Source organism: Python bivittatus, unplaced genomic scaffold (genome assembly GCF_059951505.1).
Source record: "Python bivittatus isolate LINGU-HERP-01145 unplaced genomic scaffold, Pbiv_v1 ctg000700_np1212, whole genome shotgun sequence".
NCBI lineage: Eukaryota > Metazoa > Chordata > Lepidosauria > Squamata > Pythonidae > Python > Python bivittatus.
The window spans coordinates 64,020,541-64,043,166 of record NW_028277098.1 but is presented as its reverse complement, the minus strand read 5'-3'; the positions used below and the strand labels follow the sequence as shown (position 1 = coordinate 64,043,166).

Sequence of the window (22,626 nt, the reverse complement as noted above, 5' to 3'; positions counted from 1 at the left end):
TCTAGTGGAACATCATAAAATTGCCATCTTTGTTAATTTGTTAAATTCAATAAAATAGATATAAATTTTCTAATAGTTATATTCTTTTTGAAAAAGTATATTGCTCAGGCAACAATTATAATTTCACTACATAATGTTAATAGAACTATTAGACACCAGCTAGAAGGATGACAGTATGTTTTGTACATCCTGTTTGCTGAACTGGAAATTCTACATATGATTTATTTTGGGATTGCATTAGTAATGCTGAATGCATTTGTGACTGTTCTGAATGTTTTAGTGAAGAGGAAATATACAGGGAAAAAAATCAACCTCTGCCACCCCCTGATCTTTAAAGTATGGTATGTTAGTCACCTAGAATAGTGAATCTGTGATGAACTCATATATATTCCAAACCACATCCTAGAAAGAATAGCTTAATAAGTAGGAACATATTGGAGTCAACGCTATGGGTTTCTCCTTTGAAGGTATCACTAGCAAACTATGCAGAAGAACAACATGCCAAATGAAGGTGGTGCCTGCTAATGCTTATGAGACATCTTAAAGAAGAAATATAAACTTTTACATTTGGAAAAATGGGCAGGATGGTATCTTGTTACAAACTGGAGTGTAAGGAGGAACTTTCTTTTTATTAATCCATTGATCATCAGTTGATGGGAATGAGTCATCTGGGCTGTATGGTAGAGAAAATGGAAGAAAGAAAGTGATGGAATGAAAGAAGAAAAAGCATAGATGGATATGTAATCAACTTTTTAAAGTAGTTCTGCCTTCTAGCTGGGTACCTTTTCTGCAAAAAAATAATATTGCTGTATGAAAGCAAAAATTTATTTTCTATCCAACAGTCTATTGATTTTCAACCAGGCAAATGTCTGGATTCTCTCAGGCAAGCAGTGAGGATAATGGGTTTGCTTTGTTTTTATTTCCACATTTCACATCTGCACATATTGTGTTTTTAAGCAAAAGGGACAATGTTGTCTTTAATGAATATGCTCAATACATCAGAATTGGGCTTTCTCAAATTTCTGCTTGCTTCATATTTTAGGTTAAAGTTTACTAGATTTTAGATAGATTTGATTGAGAAAAAGTTCATTCACTTTTGTTCTGTTAAGACCCCTGCCTAAGTTAAGTACTGACTCTGAGCAGCATACTATTGACCCTCTGTAAGCTGGGATAAAAAGTTATGGAAGAAACAATATCATCATTTAACATAATCAATAAAAAACACCTATATAAAACTCAGGCATAAAGCACAAACAGCAAAATACAGTAATTGACTTCAATAACTTGAGGGAGAAAAAAATCACCGACCCCCATGGCTTGTTTAAATGGCCAGGTTTTAAACTTTAGACACTTGGATTCACCCCTTCAAGTGTACTGTTTATTAAAAGCATTCTAATAGTGTGCCTTTGTTGAATAAGCCATAGTGTCCTGGCTTACATATAACACTATGACGTAATGGATGATTTCACAGATCACACTAAGCCAAACCCAATATTTCCTTATAAACAAGGTTTCTTGCCCAGAGTAATTGATAATTTATTGCAATTAAATAGTTCCAAGTACATAGTTAGTGTTGGGTAAGCTTTGTCTGGAGTGACAATATAGCCCTGAAGACCACTAAAGCATACAATGCAAGTTAAAGCTACAGTATAATCCTATGAATATTTACTTGGGATGCATCCTTTTGAATTGAATAGGATTTACCTGAGTAAATTCTGCATAGGAAAGATCTGTTTATATACATGTGTACATGCATGTGTGCCTTCTGTCCTAGAAACCAGATCATGGTCTGCTGGAGATGTAAAAAAGACTTATTTCGTGTTAGAAGCTTAAAGTCTACTATATAGAGCAAAGAAAGAATTTCCAAATGATTAATAACCATTCCATATTTATGTGGCACCAAGCTATCATCTAGATAATAATATAAACAACAACAGTCCCTTCATCTAAACTAGCTCTAGTTCCATACAAGAAACATCTGTGTGATAAAAAATGAAAATAGCACTTTAAAAGTCTTTGTACATTTACACAGTGCCAAACTAATAAACTTAGACAATGCACAGCTACCTTAATAGTTCCCATACGAAAACAGGGGCCCCAGAAATACAACAATACACAGATACATCAACTCCAAGCCAGGTTTTAAGTGCTTTATGGAATTCTAGGAGAGAGCATGCAGTCCTTATCTCTGGGGGGATGCTGTTCCAGGGGGTGGGGGCTGTGACAGAGAAGGCATGTTTCCTCCATCCCACAAGAACCCACACTGCTGGAATGTACTGGGAGGGGAGAGGCAGAAACAACTGGGGACAAGCAGTCCCTCTGATATCCAGGCCCTATGCCATACAAGGCTTTATAGGTAATAACTTGCACCTTGAATTGCACTTGGAAACCGACCGGCAACCAGGGCAGCCCGTGTAGCAGTGGTGACACATGGACATACCAAAAGGTGCCTGCTACTGTCCATACTGCTGCATTTTGAACCAGCTGTAACTTCTGGGTGTTCTTCAAGGGCAGCCTGATGTAGAGCATATTGCAACAGTCCTATTGGGAGTTGGCTATGGCATCAGTAACTGTCTGAGGGCCCTATCAATTGAGAAAAGGGTGCAAGATGAACCTCACCTGGCCACAGCTGCCCCTTGCTCTTTGATCTCCAGTTTGAGTCAACTCCATTCAATATGTCCAAAACATCTGGAGATTACAGATTGTCTATTTCTGACATAGGTAGAAAGTTCACTCCTATGTTAGGTTACAGGTTATATTGGAAATAAGCAACCTGTAATCTGTAAAGAATAAAGTACTATGTATCTGTGATTATGATTTATTATTTACTGATTGGATTCAACTTTTTTTTTTTTTTATCAAAAAAGCCACAGATATGAATACAATTACTTGCAATTTTCCCATCTTCCTGTGCTAGGTAATTAAGACTGAATCCATATACAATTATTCCTAGCTTAGATCTACTGACATCAATGGAACTTAAGTTATGATTAATATAATATACATTGATTTTAGTGGATTTTATCATGACTGTATATAGATTAAACCTTGCATGGTTTCCTTTTTGTTCTGCCCCTTGTTCCCAAAACTGGGGGGGGGGGGGGATCACCTATTTCCTGCATTTCCCACTACTTGCTGGAGGATAATCAGCCCTAAGCAAGATTTTAACTACAAAATCACTTAACCTTAATAACACTCAGTTTTTACAAAATGTTTACCTGTTTTGCTTAATTTCTGGGTGCTACTGTTTAGAAAAGCAAAAAAACATGTGGTTAGCCAAGAACTCTGTAATCCCGCCTCCCCTTCCTTTAGGGAACAGCTGGAATGAAGAGCTTAGGGGAGGAGTCAGCTTCAGGGTGGAGAGAAGAAAGACAAAGGAGGAATTTACCTGTCTAGGTAAGTCAGTGGGAGGTCAAGAAGAGAACAGAGGAGGTGGTATAGCCTGTTTGATGTGTTAGTGCATAGCAGAGTACGTGGAATTGTTTTCATTTCCTAGTGAAGGTGAGTTAAACTCTAACTAAACTATGTTTGCTTAAAAGGATAAGGAGCATTACTGGATTTATTTGTTCTTTCTTTCTTGGTTTTATTCTCACTTATACCTTTGAGTTGCTACTAAATGGTTGTGGAAAGGCTAACTTCTCCTTATGAAAGTAAGTCATACCCAGTACAAACTTTGATATACAGAAACTAAAGATAATGCTGATCTTATTGCATTAAGCCGATTCCAGGCTCTAGAACTACAGAATAACTAAGAATTTCTTATGCTTACTATACAAAATTACAGAACAATGAAAATCTACTTCTGTAATAATAAGAACAGGTATTAGTTTAAAAACACTGAAAGATGGAACTGAGTAGAAATGCTTTTTCGCTATAAAGTAGCTATTCGTTGTATCAGCAATAGGAAACAGGTTATTTTAACTCAGCTGTAATTAGAAGAGATTTGACTGAATTTATTTTTAACATGGCATGAGGGAGGAGATTTACAATTTATTAGCTGAATGTAGTTAAACAAGTGGAACTGTGAATGATTTTAATTAGATATCGGATAGTTGAGATTGTGCAGATATGCAGCTGTTATTGGGTGATGATTAGAGACGTGTCTTTTGTGCACGTAGGGTCAAAAGACTTGTGCATACTTGTTGGAATTCTGTCTTGTTCTGAGGTGGTTCAGTAAACATGAAATTGAAATAGAATTAAGCCACGTAGATGCATTCAAAAGTCTATCCTCAGCACTCATTCTGTTTCAGGAATAGGCAAACCTTTATTCAGTAGGTATTGCAGTGAGAAGGGAAATGATGCAAGTGGGCAGAGTTGCACAGGATTTACCATTTTTTGAGTATTTTGGAAATTATATTTTTAACGGTTGTTCAGCATCTTTTAGAACGTATGTGTATTTTGGGCCTCCAAATAGCGAGAAACCATGCCACTGAAATTCAGTGCAGAAGGTATTCTGAGAGACTACACGGGACTTTAAGTGGACTATACAATACAATATAGGAGGATTCTTGGTGTTTGTCTCGTTGCATGCCAAATTCTAGCAAAATGAGATATTTCAGGCCCTCAGATGTTGCATTATTAGAGACTACGTATAACCACAACAATGTAATTGAGAGGTGCTGACTTCATAATAATAACTCAAACTATTGAGAAGTATAGCAGATGGGTAGCTGATGGTAAAATAGGCTTCTACAACTTACAGCAGAATGAGCTGAATGTAGCCTTTGTAACTTGGATTGACAACTTTTTAATTTTTTTAACACACAAGAAAAATAAGAGTGATATCAAGCTGCTGTTCATTTGGGTGGGTCAGAAATAAGGCAGGTCTATGAATGATTTGCTTAGCTAATTATTAGAAACCATTATTGGAGGAACAAGGCTTATATGAACTCGTATGAACTTCCAACTTCCTTTGAAAGAATTTTGATAATTTAAATTGTGGGTAAATTTTTTCTTTAATTTGCTTAAATTTCAGTACAGTTGGTGAGCCAGTGCAGTGATAAGGTTGATATTTCACTAGGAAGTATAGAAACATAGATTTAAATGTTCAGGGATATCTTCAAGGAAAGACAGGATATAAGCATTCAAATTAAACTGAATGGCAAATAAAGAAATGAAAATATGAGGACATCTGCCACATTTACTGCCATCTTATAGTCTACAATTAAAATCTATTTCTCCAATTATATATTTAAGCTTGCATTTAGTTTCACTAGAGATAGTGAATATATTTATGAAATCTTTTGGTGATTATTTTATTGTTCTTTTTCTACATTACTAATGTGACATTCTGTAGGATACTGAGCCATTAATAATAAAGCAATTTGTTTAAAAATCTGCAATAAAATGATTTGCTGTAAAATAAGGTAATGCAAATTATAAAAGTTTTAATGTATAGCTGCACAACAATTAAAAGCAAATTTACTTAAAAGGCAACCCTGCAAATGTCTTATGTTAAAATAAAATGGCATGGAGGATAAGAGAGAGTTCCATGACTGGCAGGAGTTTCTCAGTGTGATATGATATGTCTTCTATGGTTCTGCTTTACAATTCACTGATTTAAAAATGTTATCCCATGTATGAAGGTCACATGAGAAGAACTGATAACACTTCCCTCGTTCTATTAGCTCACGTATGTATTGTTGATATCTTAAGTGTGGGCACACCTAGTTTCATTTCCTCAAATATGTACCCAGAAAAAAAATTAGAGCTGTGCCCTGTGTTCACAGTTTGATAATCTGAGACAAAGTATTCAAGGATATTAGTTAATATTTAATATACCTGATTTTAGAGTTATAAATAACTATTTTTGTTAACTCTTAGAGTTCTGTGCTGTTCAAATTCCTTTACAAGTGAAACTGATTTTCATAACATTGCCACCACACAGTAATAATGTCATGTCTTGTGCAAGTTAGAGAAAATTGCAATCAAACGATCAAACTCTTTTCTAAGCCATATTTCTGTTTGGATAGAGCAATGCTATTAACTGGTTATAGCACTATGATAGCAAATTGTCTGACCTCTCCAAATACCCTGCTGGTAAGGACCTGTTGGGGTGGGAGCCTGAAGGAACGATATTACATTCACCCTCCCTTTTTTTTCTGGAGAAATAATCTCTCCCATTCAGGGTCTGATAAGGTAGAGAGGAGCAAATACTCAGAGTAAAGGGGTCACACTAGGAGCCAGCTAAATCTACAGTAGGTATCTCTCCCCTTTCTTCTCTTGAAAAATCCTAAGGAACTTTAAGCAGTTCAGTGAAGTGGCATGTATTTAATTAAGCAGTGGAATAGTGTCACACTAAGAGTCCATTAAAGTTAAGTATAGTCACAGTATGTTCAGTGCATTGAAAATAAGGGTGTGGCCTGTTACACCTTACAGCCTGCTACCTTAACCTTTGAGTTTCACTGTTCTTAAAAAAGGGAATTTGAACCCAAATTTTTTCTTAAGCATAGCTTGTTCAGACATTGGAATTTGACCTCTCAGTAAAACTCAGTTTTGAAAGAAGGTGTTTAGCGTTGTTGATATTTGGAGCAAATCAAATCTTTTTGGGAGACAGAACAACCCAGCACACAAAGCAGTTTGGATCCACAGCAACTGTGCATGGCACTAAAAATGCAGACTTGGGTGATCCACAGATTCAAAAGCATTATTTGGATGCAAATATTTTTATTCTGGCAACTGAATGACACAAACCCCATTGCAGAGAAAAATAAAATGAGGCAAGCCAATTTAAGATCCTGAGTTCCAAGTATGTGTGCAAACATGCACCATGGCTATTTCAGGGGGAAAATTATACTTGGTTGCTTCTTTTCTTCTTCCTTTCTCTGCTGTATCTTATTAAAAAAAAATTTTTTTTAAACTAAGCTCTGGTAAAGGAAGGTTAGAGCTCGTTTTATACTGTTGTATTCATTCATCCTTTGCGAAGGTGCTGCACCACTAGGGTGCTCTATCTGTGTCTTACTTGTGGTTGTATGTGCATTAGAAGGAGATTTTTACAATAAATGATAAAGAAGGTCTATCTTTCCAATCAGCTCTAGGAACCAGTTGCCATAAATTTAATGGAGTGCAAGAAAGCATTCTGCATCAAGACCCTGCAGCAATACTGGTCTATATATATTAAAAAGTTCTTCTGAACTTGTGCACTGAAACTGAATATCTGATAAATACAATAAAGGAAAGGAGGCCAAAAGCGTTCTTAAGTAAACAAGGACTATGCCAGGAAGTGCTTAAGCCACAATAACGAAGAGAGGATCTCTTTGCTGGCCTGGTTAACGTGGTGGAAAGAGGCTCTTAGTAGTCATCACCCCCATGCTCATTACAGAATAACTTGTTCCCACTACATAGTGGGAAAGCATTTAGGCCAACTCTGTAACTTGTCAAATTGTTTGTTCCATATAGAAGTGTGATGGATGGCTGGAAGCTTTCAGTCTCCAATGCTACCCAGCCTGACTCCTGTCATGCCTCCTTGAGAGTTTGAGGAAAGATTCTAGAGAGGAAAAAAACCCACAGTCCCCTAGGATGAATTTCAAGAGCTTTACCATTATATATTTAGAGTTTTAAATATGAGATGACTGCTTTACAGATCAAATTCATTGTAATTATACCCTTGTGATGAGAATCTCTTGGGTTTTGCATAGGGTATTATTTTGGAACAACTCCTAACACAAAGTCTTTGTAAATCTACCAAGTCATCTCTGCTTCCTTCCTTCTAGTTAATGATATTATTGTGTATCACCTGTGATCAAGATAGAGAATATTCAATTATGAGAGTCATCATTTTGTATTACATTAAGGTAAATGTAAGGTGTTCATAAATCATCCATAAATAAATGCAAACATTGAAATTTGCTCCTGAATATTACAAAGGTCTTTTTGACTTGTGATTCTGAATCATCAAAGAAGGATCATGAGACAGCACAGATCTACAAAAATTGATGGATATCTCAAGTTTTCAGTGTACTGAAGTTTAAAATCTTGAAATGCAGGGTATTTCAAATGGAAATGGTTTTAAATGGGTTTCCAAGCAAAATGCTATGGGAAGTGATGTTGAACTAATGTAGTATAGCATGGCTCAATGTTTATTAATTATCATTCCCAGAAGCAGAAATACTTAAAAAGTTTGGTGGAGTCTGTGGGTGCTTGAAAGGTGGAATGTTGGGTGTGTATATGAAAAATGTTGCTTGTTCATATCCTTGTACCATTAGATGTTCTACCTTCTATCTATTGCACTTTGTTGATTTGGTGCCAGTTCAGAAAAACACACAACAGCCTTAAACAGTTTTTTCCCCCCATTATAATCCCTATGCTGGGCCTCTTCCCCTTGATATGGTTAGAACTAGGGATGTACCATATGTAATTTTCATAACAATTTTACCCTACCCCAATAGGATAGGAATAAATCTCCTTTTGAGGAGGTCCCCAAATTGTACAACAGCTGTAATTCCTGCATGAAATAAAAATGTTATTGGTAGTTCTTTTATTAACGAAAAATGGAAGTTGGATGCACCTTTTTGTCTATGTTTTTGTACAGAGTGACAGGATCCCATCTTGTTCTGTATTATGTTTTTATTGTTTATTATATTGTGAGGGACCCAGAGTTGATTTGGAGTTGGCCGGTGCCTAAACTGAATTAAAAAACAAAACAAAACAAAAAATCTACACCCACATATTTTGAAGATGCCTAACACAAAAACCCTGTACCTTTTAAAAAAAAAATATGGCACATTACGTAACTATAATTCTTGAGATTTCATTCTGTTCTCTGAAACAAAAACACAGTTAAAGCCATTTGTTGATTCCCAATTATACTCAACAGGGCAGGAGGCACAGAGATCTGGATTTCTGAACTAAAGTTAATATGAGGGTGGGTGGGCTCCAAATCAATCTGAACTAATGTTAAGGTTGATGCACTCAACTCTAATTCTAAATGATCTGTGTCTGGTTTTTTCCTACATTAGAGAACAACACTGATGGAAAAGTGTGTTACCCAACTTCTCTGTTATAAGTATTGAATATTGTAGCACAAGACAAATAACTTGATTGGACAGCTGTCTGTCTATGACAACAGGAATTGGGATTAATGTTGATAAAGATGCTGTGTTGAACCTGGACCTAGACAGCCACTTGTAAATCAGGACTGGCAGGTATTTAGCAGCTTTTAATAGCTGCCAAGACCTTGACATGGTTTTCTATTGGGACTTAACCTGTGCTCTCTTGTATACATTTTTCCATGCTGGTGCCGGGCTTACCATCTTCTAGGACCTTATGGGAAATTTAGAATGGCAACTAGATTGAGCCATTCAGCCTTCCTCAGAGTTTTGCTACTGTATTGTACTGTATGTGAAAATTAAATACTAGAATCAGCACATAGCCTCCAAAATCCTGTAATCTGAATGCTTTCCTCTTTACTGTGTAAGACAATTCACTGGAGTGATGATATGGTTGAGTTACTTTTTGTATATTGAATGGACACACCCTCTGGCAGAACCAACATCACTGTATTAGATACAGGTCAGTACTGCTGAGGTTAAATATTAGTTATATATGTAAGAAGAGTAGTCTTCTCATCTCTTGTGGGAATAATTTACAGAATGTGACATAAGCATGGGGTGGAGCTATAAACATGACTTACTGGTAATAAAGCTTGTGACCACACCATCATAAGGTAGTATGGCCTGATGTATTTAACAAAGCTTCGGAAGGGAGTGGTAGGAAAGCTCCCAGATAGAAGCTATTCTTTACAATGCCATTAATTGCTTAAGCTAAGGCAACAAAATTATGATATTGACATTATTATGACTCTTAGGTTAAGATTCAAATCTGTTCATTTTGGAATATTTCTACATATTCAACAAGACCAGCAACATTTTAAGTAGAGCAGTCAGAATGCCCAAAGACTGGATTTCTGTGCTTGAATAGCAGGACAGAATAGCAAAGAGGTTAGAGAATTCAGTGGAGACATGAAAGGGTCATAGTAGTGCTTGAGATGACACCTCTTTCCTCCAAGAAAAATTACATGCTATTCACAGTAGGAGGATGGAGCTATCTAATGACCCCAGTTTAAAAGGTTTCTGTTGTTAAAAGTGATTGCATTGTGTCTGTCCCTGTCTCTTTAAGGCATTCTCCATTCTCTAAGGAATGTCAGGTATGTGCCAGGTAAACACACACCCTGGCCTCTACCCTAAGTAAATAGATACATTACCTATGACTGCTGACAACTTTGAATTATTTAATGCTAATCTTCATTTCTTCAGTATTGTTAGCTAATAGGTATTAAAACTATTATTTAATAAAGCAAGAAAGTCTTTTGAGAGGCCACTCTTGTGTTCCTTGCCTATGGTTTTATGTGGGGAAAAACACATTGTCTTCACAAAGCAAAATAAAATGTGCTTCTCTTATACATTTTTCCCATTCAGTTGTCTTGGAGAAGTAAAAAATAATTAAAGATTTTCACTGTACTGATTAAGCCTTAGCAGGTGGCAGCACCTGACTGACCCTGGACTCAGAGGCTAAGCAGAGTCAAATCTGGTTATTACTTGGTTGGGAGACCACCAGCAAATACCAGGGCTGTAAGCTGGACTTGGAAATCATGAAATAGCTTGGAAGAATTGCTTCCATGGTTTTTCCAAGAAAACTGCATAGGCATGCTCATGAAGTCCCCATGGTTGAGCTCTCCTTGGAAACTTTATCTTTACAGCAACTAAATTGGGTCAGAGTCTATAGCAGTATTCATTAACCTGGTACTCTTTGGACATAATTCTCAGGAAGCATGGCTAACTGTTCATAAAAAGATAAGGAACTGGTCATGCCTGTTGGAAATTTTGGGAAATGGTTTACAATTTTCAGAGCACCAGGTTTGGAACAGCTAATGGATAGTTTGGAATATTGGTCCTGGTTGATGGCTTTTGAATGACTAGATCTTCTGTTTTGACAGAGACTACTAAAATCTCCCCCTCTCTCTCTTTGTAGCTGTTGCAGATGCAGATTCTGATTATATCCAGTAGTATGTTAAAAAGTAAAACTTGCTTCAAAGATTTCTGGTGAGGCAGTTTCATGTGGATCTTCCTCAACAGTCCAAAGGAAATTATGTCTTCTGTGCCTGACTTGTTTCTGAACTGAAACCATTCCCAGACACTGAAACTGCACCAGGGAGATATAATAAACTTTAATATGGTATTTCCAAATATTGCTAGAATCAGAGAATATGTTGGAGAAAAAAGAGCCAGAGTAGAGTGCATGAAAGAGTAAGCTACTGCCTTCTATGATTTGATGATGTCTCAATTTCTCCAGGTGACTTATAATTTAGCAATGACAAGAATGGAGTTGCCATACATTTATATGTCATTTTGTAGAGTGGTGTTCAAACTCAGAGAATGAAATGCTTAAAAATGTACCTGTGAGGAAATATGTAATATATCTGATAAACTGCTTTTATCAAAGAAATAGGCTTACAATTATTGGGTGCATGTTATCATACTGCTGCTTTCTAACCTTCATATCTGACTTCACAGGGCAGTATTACATCTAATAGCACCATTGTAAAAAATAATGCTTAGGTTATTTTGCAAATATCTTCAACATTTGAGAATGGAGATATTGAGGTGGTGGATAACTTCTGCCTTTTAGGATTGATTATCAACAGTAAAGGAACTAAAAATCAAGAAATACACTCCAGACTAGCACTTGATAGCAGTGAAGCTTTGGAAAGATGTTCAGATGCTGTGACCTAGAAATATCAGAATCGTACAAGCCATGGTTTTCCCTGTGATGCTCTATGGAAGCAAAAGTTGGGCTTTGAAGAAGCTGGATAGAAAGAGTATTAATGTCTTTGTACTTTGTTGTTGGATGACTTCTAAGAATACCACAGATAGGCAAGAAAACAATCAAATGGATCAGAGAACAAATCAATTCAGAGTTTTCACTTGAGGCACAAATGACAGAGCTCAAATTGTCATATTTTGAACACATAATGTGAAGGCCTAGCTCTCTTGAGAAATCTATAATTTTGGGAAAGGTGGAAGGAAAGTGAAGAAGATGACTAGCAGAAAAGTGGGTGGATTTGATTACAGCGGTGATTGGAAAACATGAAGGACCAGGTTAGGGATAGATCATCCTGGAGAAGGTCTATCTGTGTGGTTGCTAAGAGTGGACACTAATTTTATGGTGCATAATCACCTTCAACACAATGTAGGAGTAAGTGCTTTCAAGTTAAGGAAGTGATAATTAATTATATAATCATGATGAAGTGAAGATACCCATAATTTCAGAGAATTTCAGTGGTGTGAATTTGGGCACTGTTGTATATATAGTCATGAGTGGCTGCAAGAAAAAAAAAACAGGCATTACATAAATATATTCAGTAAGTATTCTTGAAAAAAAGTTATCCAAAAATCAAAATTGTTGTAAAAAATAAAGCATTTAAATATTTCTTAACCTTGTCCTGAATATGTTTTGAAATTGTAGAAAATTTATGATTTTGTTTTCTTTCTATTCCAGAGCTCTTGAATCATATGGATTGCTCTCTTATCTAACTTGATATGCCTAAAAAGGATTTATGGGTAGGGATAGCTGAGCCAGATCCCACACCAATTGTTGACAGTGCAGGCAGCTGTGAGAGTGTGATCAGCAACAACTCCAGTTCTTTGGAAATGGTAACATTTTATTGATTTATATATTTTTTTATTTTGAAAATTTGTGTGCTACCTATTCCTTTAATGACAGTGGGCAACTTAGAAAGTATAGTAAAAATATCACTACAGGTAGTCCTCACTTAACAACCGCAATTGGGACCAGAATTTAGATTGGTAAGCGATGCAGTTGTTAAGCAAATCATCATGTGACAGGACCCAATTTTACGACCTCTTTTGTGGCAGTCATTAAGTGAATCACCACAGTCATTAAGTGAATCATGTGGTTCCCCATTGATTTTGCTTACCAGAAGCCAGCTGGGAAGGTCGCAAATGGCAATCGTGTGACTCTGGGACACTGCAACCGTGATAAGTGCAAGCTAGTTGCCAAGTGCCCAGATCATGATCATGTGACTGCAGGGGTGCTGCAATGGCCATAACTTTGGGCACCAGTCATAAGTAGCATTTTTTAGCACTGTCTTAACTTCGAACAGTCGCTAAATGAACAGTTGTTAAGCAAAGACTAGCTGTGATGTATGTTATGAAATATTAACCTATAACATATATCTATCAAAAGGTCAATAATATTTTTAAAGTGGATATTTCTTGAGTATTTTAAACATGGACTAAGAACTGGAATCACCAATAATGCCCCATCAATGGATTCATGTCTTTAAAAATGTTAAAATGGTATCTACAGATCTAAGATTAAAGATGATTCATGGAAAAATTGTATTTAGGATGCATTGGACTCCCTAAAGGATGTATTTGAAAGGATAGATATGTTAGACATCGCAGTCCTCAGTGGAGTTCCTCAAAGATATCTCTAAACACCATGATAATTTATTTCCCACAAACATACATTTATTCTTTAAAAATAATTTCAAAGTCTTAATATTCAAAAGTAAATTGTTTTCTGAGCTCTTAATCTTTTTAAAATTTTCTGTAGCCAGAATCTTGTCTTGCTTTTTGCTGTTTATTTTAAATTCTTAAAAGTTATAAAAATAAATCTTCATTTTTCTTGTATTAAGGTTTGAAGGTACTCACACACTGGGTATATGCAGCCTTGTCCCTTTGAAGTTGTCTAACTTCATTGAAGCAGTTAGTAAGCAATTTCTGAAAATAGTTAGCAAGGGAAGTGCATGAACTTAGTGTCCTTTGAAAGACTCTGTTTGCGGCTGGAGCAATTATGGCAAATTCCCCCATCTCAGCAAAGTTCACTGTCTTGCAGTCTCTTCGTGAGGAAGAGGAACTACCATAAGGAAACACAGCTTGGGCAAGCTCATGTCTCTCTCTTTTATCCAGAGAGAATCAAAGGAACTGATCTGCTATCCAGCTCCATAAAAATGTCTGCAAGCTTTGGCTCCACTTTTTTGCGGAACCGTCTTCAGTCAGCCATCTTCCCCAGAAGCCAATCATTTTGTTTCAATCTATTTGTAGTTTGTCTAACTGAAATATTTTCAGCAATGGTGGTTGCAGAAAATGAATGAATGAATGAATGAATGAATGAATGAATGAATGTTCTGTTTTGATAAAAGGTTAGAGGTTTTATTTACCTTGGTTACAAAGTTTGGATAATGTTTCCCAGGAATTGCATAGGTAAGTTTGAATGGAAGACAAGAAATGGAGATGAAATCATTGTTCTTAATAGCAAGCTTTTATGACTCCTTTGGTCAGGAGTTTTTTGTTGTTTTTTGTCTTGAAGAGTGGCAGTGGCTATGATTATCTATCAGTGGAAGAAAAAGAATGTCTTATGTTTCTTGAAGAAACATTACATTCTTTAGACACTGAAGCAGACAGTGGACTTTCTACTGATGAGACAGAAGCTGTTGAACCTTCCAAACTTCCAAGGACATGGCCTACAAGAGATATCCCCAAAGGTAAGTTTGTGAATTGTTCTGTAAGTGATTTGCAATGGGAATACTTCAGCTGAACAGTTATTCTTGGCTCAGTGTAAGCAGTTTTGAGGAAACAAGACACAGATTTAGTTTCCTGTTTGTATAAGCGTGCCTTCTATATTATAAAACTAAATATAAATTCTCAGTGTAAGTATGAATAATATCACAAAACAGTTGATATTGTTAGTCTGCCATCCAAAGTACCTGAAAAGGTTCTAGTGTACTACAGATGGTCCTAAGTAATGTCTTTAGGTTTGATAACTTACAAATATAATGCTTTGAAGTGAAATTATATGTTGATTTGACATGTAAGGAATTAAGTTACAAGAAACAGATATCTTTAGTCAAAATTCACATAATCAAAATAAGGCAGGTTACACTCTAGTTTTTCTATACACACACACACACACACACACACATCCACATACAATTGTACTTTGAACATATCTTCCTGCATAAAAGGTGGTATTCTATGACTGAACAATATAAGTACTTGAATTTACTCTAGAAAACCAGCATTTGTATAGTTTCTCTCAGCTATATCTCTTGGAGGAAAAGTTCAAACTCTTGGAGATTGTGTTCAAGCTCACTCATCTCTTATTCATGTTTTATTATTTCAACCAAAGATTATCAAATTAATGTAATGACTGTGCAATATCAGAATAAATATTTGGTTCTGTTCCTCCTTAGCTTACATTTCCTCTGCTGACCACTTTCCTTCCTCTTGTTTGGGTATCTCTTTTTTCCTTGCTTAAAAAATAAGATATATTACTTATTATCTTCTCTTTCTCCCATCCCTATTTTTTCACTGTTTCAGAACTGGATCCTGAATATCTTGAAAAAAATAAACGAATTGATCCAAAAGACAACACATCTCTCTCTGGTTCAATACCTGCTGTCATCTTAAGTCCAGGCCACCACAGCCTTCCAAAAAATATCAATGCAAAAAATACTGTCCAGGCTTCCAAGATTTTTGTTGCTGAAGCAGCAGAGACTAATGCTGATGATCTAAAAACTCTTCCTCAATTACATTCAACTTCATGGGGGTCTTCTAAGCAGGGAACATTGAATATACCAAATGAGCTGCCTGAGATAACTACTCAGGGAAGGGTCTCTGAGTTGGAATCAGTAGTAATTCCACCCCCTGAACCATTCCAAGACCAGAGGCAGAGCCATATCATAATAGGATATGAACCAATACATGCTGAAAGTGGGGCAACATCTCATTATGAATTTAAGAGGAACCAAGGTGTAACAGAAGAATATGAGGCAAGAGCTGTCCAGCAAGAACTCTCACCAGAGATGATGGAGACAGCAACTGGAAAGGAATCATATTTGAAATCTGTCTCTCCTAAATGTAACAAGAAAAGTTCTGAACAAATTATTAGTCATCAAGAAACTGATCATAAACATATACTGGAAGAATCTCAATTAGATTCCAGTTTCAAGCAAGGCCCTCCTACTGCCCCAAAGCCCAGAAAATTGCCCCCAAACATTATCCTCAAAACCAGTAAAAGTAATGTTGTGTCACTCAATGTAGATCCAACCCATAAGATAAAAGTATCATTGCCATCCAGTGGGAGGCCTAGAGCTGCAACTGGTGACTTTTCTATGGAGAAAACATATGCCCTCCAAAAAGAACAAGGGAGGGCAAGGAGGGAGGCTCTTGAGAAATTGGGACTCCCTTTGGATAATGAGAAAAATCCAGATGACCAAGTGATCAAAACTTCTGTTTACTCAAAACCAAGAGAGACTTCCTGCACTGGCAGTACGGAGAATTTAAACATGAATGACATCACTCTTAATAAGAAATCTGTCCAGCAATCTAACCAAATTGATGGCAAAGACGTCCAACCAACTGAGATCAGCATCCCAAGTGTCAAACAGGCAAATTTCAAATCTAACACATTGGAACGATCAGGTGTGGGTCTGAGTAGTTGCATCTCTTCTGGAAAGGAGGGACAGCAGTTTAAGAACAACAAAATATCTTTTCTCAACAAGATCACTCCAAGTTTTCTCAGGAATAACCGGATGCGCCCAGCTTCTCTTGGCACAGGGAAAGACTTTGTTGATTTGAAGGAAAACAAACTACATAATGTTGAGCTGGACAAAAATTATGAGCGAAGATCTTATCCACTTCAGCATCCCTCCAAGCTTCCTAGGCCACCATGTGTTAGTGTACAAATCACCCCTAAAGGGACCACAGAAGAGCACAGAAGGGAAGCTTTAAAAAAGCTTGGTCTGTTGAAGGAATAAACTGAATAATAGCTGGCTTAATGCAAAAACTGTATGTTCAGTTTTGGTTAATATACTTGCTTGCTTATTCTTCTCTCTTCTTCATCCAAATGGAAAAATTGAAGCTTACATTATGTCTGTCAAGATTTTGTCTAACATGTGAGCATGGTTATTGATGGGTGGATTAGCATCATGGTCAAAAGTTTGCTTCAATTAATTCTGCCATTTACCATACAGTACACTTTCCATCAGCTAAGAAATCCTCCATCCCACCTATATAGGATGATTTGTGTATATATGTGCAAAGATATGACTGTTGTAATATGTAAATATATGACTATATGTGGTAAATATGTTTGGTCAGAAGGGGCAATCTAAAATTTTAGTGTAATTGCATGGGGCAAGCCATGAACTTTTGAAATATTGTACAGACTTGTATCATGACAATAGCGGTATGGCTAGAAATCTCTAGTCAATACTGAGTTGCAATAATAGTATATTGGTTCCTTTTTAAATAACTGTACCTAATATAACCTTGTGCATACATTGAAACCAGCGAAACCAGTATGGCTGGTATATGTAGATCATACAGTGTCTGTTTAATAAATGAACCAATTATTCATTGGATATAAATGTGAAAAATGAAGAATTTGACCATTCCTCTATAATGTGGCTTCAAATTCTGAATGAGCAATTGATAAAATATAGATGCTAGAAGTAAAGTTGATTTGATCCTCTTTAGTTTTCTGCACCTATTTTATGTGAATCAATTATTGCTGTATTCCAATTTAAAATCATGCTGTTGTTTAGAATGGAAAGTATGTGTGCATGCATTCAGAAGACTGAGTAATAAACTTTTATATGGAAAAAGGTTGGGCTTCTATCTGGTTAGTAAAAGTATCTTCTTGCAAGAATGAAATACAAATATGTCAGAGGGTATAAGCTACAAACATCTCAGTAGTATAAAGCTTTGTGATTCAGTCCTTCCCTTTCCTATGAAAGTGGTGGCAGTTATGTTAAAACACTGAGATTAAATATTAGGTATCCTACAACAGAATTGCTGAATTTTTCTTTCATTCAGCTGCTATGGAAGTTTGTGCCCCAAAGCCTTGCATAGAATTCTGGACATGGGCATTGACAGCAGGAGGGGAAGAGGTGGGGCAGCAAAGGTTCAGCACCCCTCCCCTTTCAGGAGCTACAATCCCCAGCATTCCAGCTTTCATTTTTTTACTTTCTAGCCTTTCTAGAAGCCACGCTGTGAGGCAACCTGTAGCTATTATGCTATCTATATCGTAAGAAGGATCTGATCCTGTGTTCAGTGTTTTTAGCCAATTCATAGATGGCCCTAATAATGATCTACACGCTGTCTAAAGAAAGGAAGCTTTTTAAAAAAAAAAAAAAATCCTAGTGCAAATTGATGACTACATCATTCAAGAGCAACACCAACACCACAATTCTGAAATCTAAGAATTTGGTGTAGCATTGTTTGGATGGCAATCTGTCCCAAAAGCAAAGATTAAGAGCAAAACCATAAGTCTGCAGTATGTCTAACTCAAATCTTTCTTTTAAAAATTGGTGATTTTTCTGAATTTCTAAACATTTAAAAATTTATTTTGACAATACATAGAAATGAAGTATATCTTTGTTATATGCATGATTTTTAAAAATCTCACCTTTTGGCACAGTACCTTTCTAATATACTGAGCTCCATGGAGGATTTTCAATCAAGACATAGTGAGTTTGATACCTCTGTCACACCTCAAATAAGCTACAATCACCCCCAAATTGTCCTATTCTGCATGAGGTTTTGGGTCAAATTTATGACTACAAATGTATTTCTGATTTAGGAGTTGAGAGACCACTCAATGTCTAAGTAAACATACATACCATGAGTTGTACAAGGACTTGGATAGATAGATAGATAGATAGATAGATAGATAGATAGATAGATAGATAGATAGATAGATATACAAATTTTAAAAAAACTATAAATATAAGAGGCCTGTTTTTTCTCATGAATTTATATATGAGTTAATCTGGGTCCAGATTGATATCTGTCAAAAGTGAAATGGCTGGTTTATGTTCAAAGCCCACTTTTCTAAATCGGTTAGAAAAAAATGTGAGTAAAATTGTTTACAATTGATACTTGAGTCTAGATTAGAGACAATTTTTAGTAGAACTTCAAGGGAGAAGAACTTCATTAGCCATGTGTCTCAATTAACAGTTTAGTACCCATTAGGATGCTTAGACTCAGCACAAATAGACTGAATTGCTTGCTTGCGTGAGCCTAGAAGACTAATTTAACAGATGTCAGTTAATGGGTTTTAGTTTTTTTTTTTCTATTACATTCTGGTATTTTCCTATGGAAAAGCAAATACAAATAGTGTACTAATGCCTAATAATTTTTAACCTTAAAGAGAGTAAAACCGATTTCAAATGAAACTTAGGATATGGTTCCTAATAGGTAACTGACAACACAATCCAATTGCAGCTGAATTTGCTTACTTACTTCTTGCATGTAGGCTTCTTTTAATAGTCCATTAAAATAATTCATTGCTCTACCTTAGAAAAGTTATTGATTGCTTGGGATATGGCCATGAAGTTAATGCCTATTACATTTTTTCCAGTAATTCCCCCTCCCCAATTATGTACGTAGATGGCCACATTCCCTTGAAGGAACAGTGAATAAGTTAGCTGACAATTACATCATTTAAATTAGTACTATTAGATTTATAGTGTCCCAAAGGAAAGTAGATTTTTCTGCCCTTCCAGCAATGCAATGTTATTAAATGCTTTTGATGAAGATCCCTACTGCAAATGTAATAAATGTAAATAAATGGCAGAGGAAATTGTAAGATATTTTTCAATAGTTAGAGTACAAAATTGCTATGGTGAAAACTCATATCAATGGACTAATTTGGAGGAGAGGTTTGCATTATTCCCAAAATACAGTAAATGGAAGAATACTTCATTGAAACAATCACATCATTCATATAATGACATCATTACAGACATGACAAATCATAAGTTAATTTGCTTAGTTGCATGCAAAATCTGTTGCATTGAAGTCTGGAAGATTTAACTGAATTGGAAAATAATCTATAGACTGTAAGCAATATAGGAATCTCCTCTACACCAAGTGAAGCCTTTGGTTCATCCAACTCCATACATGTGCTAATTTGTAGGAACTCTCTGGAATTTCAGATGAAAGCTTTCCTACTTGTACCTCCTAGGACTTTTTGCAATGTAAAATAATATAACTTAAAACTGAACCATGTAGCTTCCAAATGGGGTACTCCTTTGTGATAAAATTTCAATAAAGGAAGAAGTGTAAACAAATAAATGCTATATCCAGTGCTAGCTGTTTCTAGCCATAGTATCATTTCAAGCTGTAAATAGGCTTCTATGTCTCTGGATTAAAGAATTACAGAAAGTAGTTGTAGAGAATTTTGCCTTCCTTCATGTTCTAAATAATGTTCATTCCTATTATTTAAATTTGTGAGAGACTGCTTTTGTGGGGAACACCCATGTAGCCTTGATTAACCACATCTAGGCTTGGATGCTTATTTTCAAGAGTTCCTGACTCAACAAGTGATATATGAGTGGAATTCTCATGCAGATCTCTATAATGGGTTGGGTGGGGTAAGCATTAGTTTAAATTAAACTTTTCTTTCACTCTTTTATTAATCAAAACGACCAATTCAGATGTAGATAATCTTTGTGTACAAAACACAAGCAAGGTTTTTATTTGAATCATTTCTACGTGAACGTCACATTTTTGTCTTTACTATGCAGAAAAGTAGATAAAAAATAATGGATCAGCTTTGCAAGTAGATGCAGCCACCTTATTCTGAAGTCTGGATTGTGACAGGCCCAGACATGTGACTTTCTAGTACAGGGGTTTTCTTTAACATGGCAACTTGTTCTTGGCTTAGGTATGATGTGATACCACACAAATGTAATTAAAAGACATACTGGATCTAAACAGTTCTGAATCAAAACATCCAACTCACAGATTTTGAGTCTCATATTAATCTTAAATATATGATTAATATCATATTTCAATTTTTTATTTTGTGTAAATAAAAAAGATTTTGATTTCTCTATCTAAATGTGGCAATTCACTAACCTTTTCTTGCATCAGTAATGCAGTGCTTTAAATAAAAAACATTGGAAATAACACCATTTGGATATTACTATTTTCAACATTATTAACTTTAATCCACAGTTCAGTTCTATCTACCACTGTCCTCTTGCACTTCGCCAGCTGAATTTATAAGGGAAGCTAAAATCTCATAAAAGCTCGGTTTATCGCAGACCTCTAATAATTACTTGGAACAAGAGATGGAAACAGGACATGTAAAGGTTCTGATCCTAGTTTTTCATCCGTCAGTAAAAGAAAAAGAAGAAAAAAGTAAAGGTTTCTTCAAGTCACAGTTCACTTCTGATGACTTCACATTGGTGTAGTTTTCTTGGCTCATTTGTGCAGTGCTAAAATAGGAGAAGATATGGGACTTGTAACCTTCTCCAGGCAGGGTAGAACACAAGCAAGACCAAGGCCAAAAAGGAACTGCATGTCTAGTCATCCTTCATGAATTAAGTCATTGGAGCAAAGGAAAGAGCATGAAACTTAAAAGGGAAAGAATGGAGGATGGGACAAATGCTGCTTCTCTGCTAACAAGCAACAGAGGAAGACTGAAAAATGATGATTAAATCTTTACCATTATTGTTTTGATGTGACACAAGATGTTTCAGGAAATAGTTAAACTGATGTAATTACATCGTCAAAGTAATGGAAGGGGCAGGGGGGAATGTATGAAGCTCCTACTTTGACCTGAATGGGCTGTGCAGGGTCTCCAAAATAAGTGAGATTTAATGAAGTTATGACTAAAATTTCCACTGATGTTAAAATACATGGTTACGTATGGAGGCTTATGCAACCCATGACTAACAATGATAACTACCTACTTGAAGACAAGTTTTGCTTTCATAAACAAATTTATACCATTTGTCAAACAATCCTTAGAAAACCATTCCTGGATTGTCCAGAAGCTGAGGATGATACAATAACAGCAGTTAAGGTTATATCTTTCTGCAAGATACAATGCTTATACTGAAAGAGCTACACTGGTTCACAATTGTTTATCAAACATAATTTATGATGTTGCTGTTAACTGTAAAAACTGAACTATTTAGAATGCATCTATCTGAGGGATATCTTTCCTCTTACAAGCCTATGTGATCATTAATGCATGATAAGCCTTTTTTTAGGAGCTCCTACTCCTTTATCTGGCATATGGAGCTCAGCTGTCTTCAGTGTCACCTTCACAAAAACCAAAGAGGTTCTTTTCTTTTGCCAGGCTTTTAAGTGTTAATATTAGTATTAATTTTAGGCCTTTAAAACCTTTATTTTACATTTTAATGTTTATTAGCTGCCTTGAGTACACAATGGAGTAGAAAGATAGGATGTAAATCAAATAAATAAAATATATTACAATCCCATTAATTATAATGAATGTCATTATTTCACAGGCCATAGTGCACTTAATTCACCCATCAGAATCAAACTGTCATTATTTTGAGAAGGTTCCAAGGATGAACCAAGATGGAAGCAGCTTAACTTGAGAGTTTGACATGCTTGGTCTCCTCATAATCCCATGCTCCAAACACCAGATGAACAAGCAAAGAATCCTGAAGAAGGAGCAGGGCTAGTGGATCCTGTGGGGAGAAAGATATTTTGGTAGCTGCTCAATGGCTTCCTTCATTTATGGAAGCCCTAAAGCCTGATGTAGTTGTTATCCATAAAATGAATGTCTAGTATGCCCCGTATCTGAATGTGCAACGTCATCTTTCATATGTTCCTCCTT

The 22,626-nt window shown here is 35.9% G+C and overlaps 1 protein-coding gene across 4 annotated transcripts in view; it reads left to right on the top strand.

Annotated features, from left to right (window-relative positions):
• The window catches only part of CUNH1orf116 (chromosome unknown C1orf116 homolog), a 29,076-nt gene extending 11,421 nt beyond the window's left edge, over window positions 1–17,655 (top strand). Inside the window, exons 1-4 of one of the 4 annotated variants that reach the window (XM_007431450.4) lie at window positions 3,154–3,501; window positions 12,496–12,650; window positions 14,332–14,506; window positions 15,342–17,655. In XM_007431450.4, coding sequence (XP_007431512.1) covers window positions 12,537–12,650; window positions 14,332–14,506; window positions 15,342–16,780 — 1,728 coding nt within the window. In that variant the 5' untranslated portion in view covers window positions 3,154–3,501; window positions 12,496–12,536 and the 3' untranslated portion in view covers window positions 16,781–17,655. Of the gene's footprint in view, window positions 1–3,153; window positions 3,502–3,555; window positions 3,651–12,495; window positions 12,651–13,857; window positions 14,226–14,303; window positions 14,507–15,341 lie in introns of those variants that run through there. The other 3 variants (XM_025168699.2, XM_025168700.2, XM_088153106.1) reach the window with 3 other exon arrangements.
• Window positions 17,656–22,626: the final 4,971 nt, after the last annotated feature.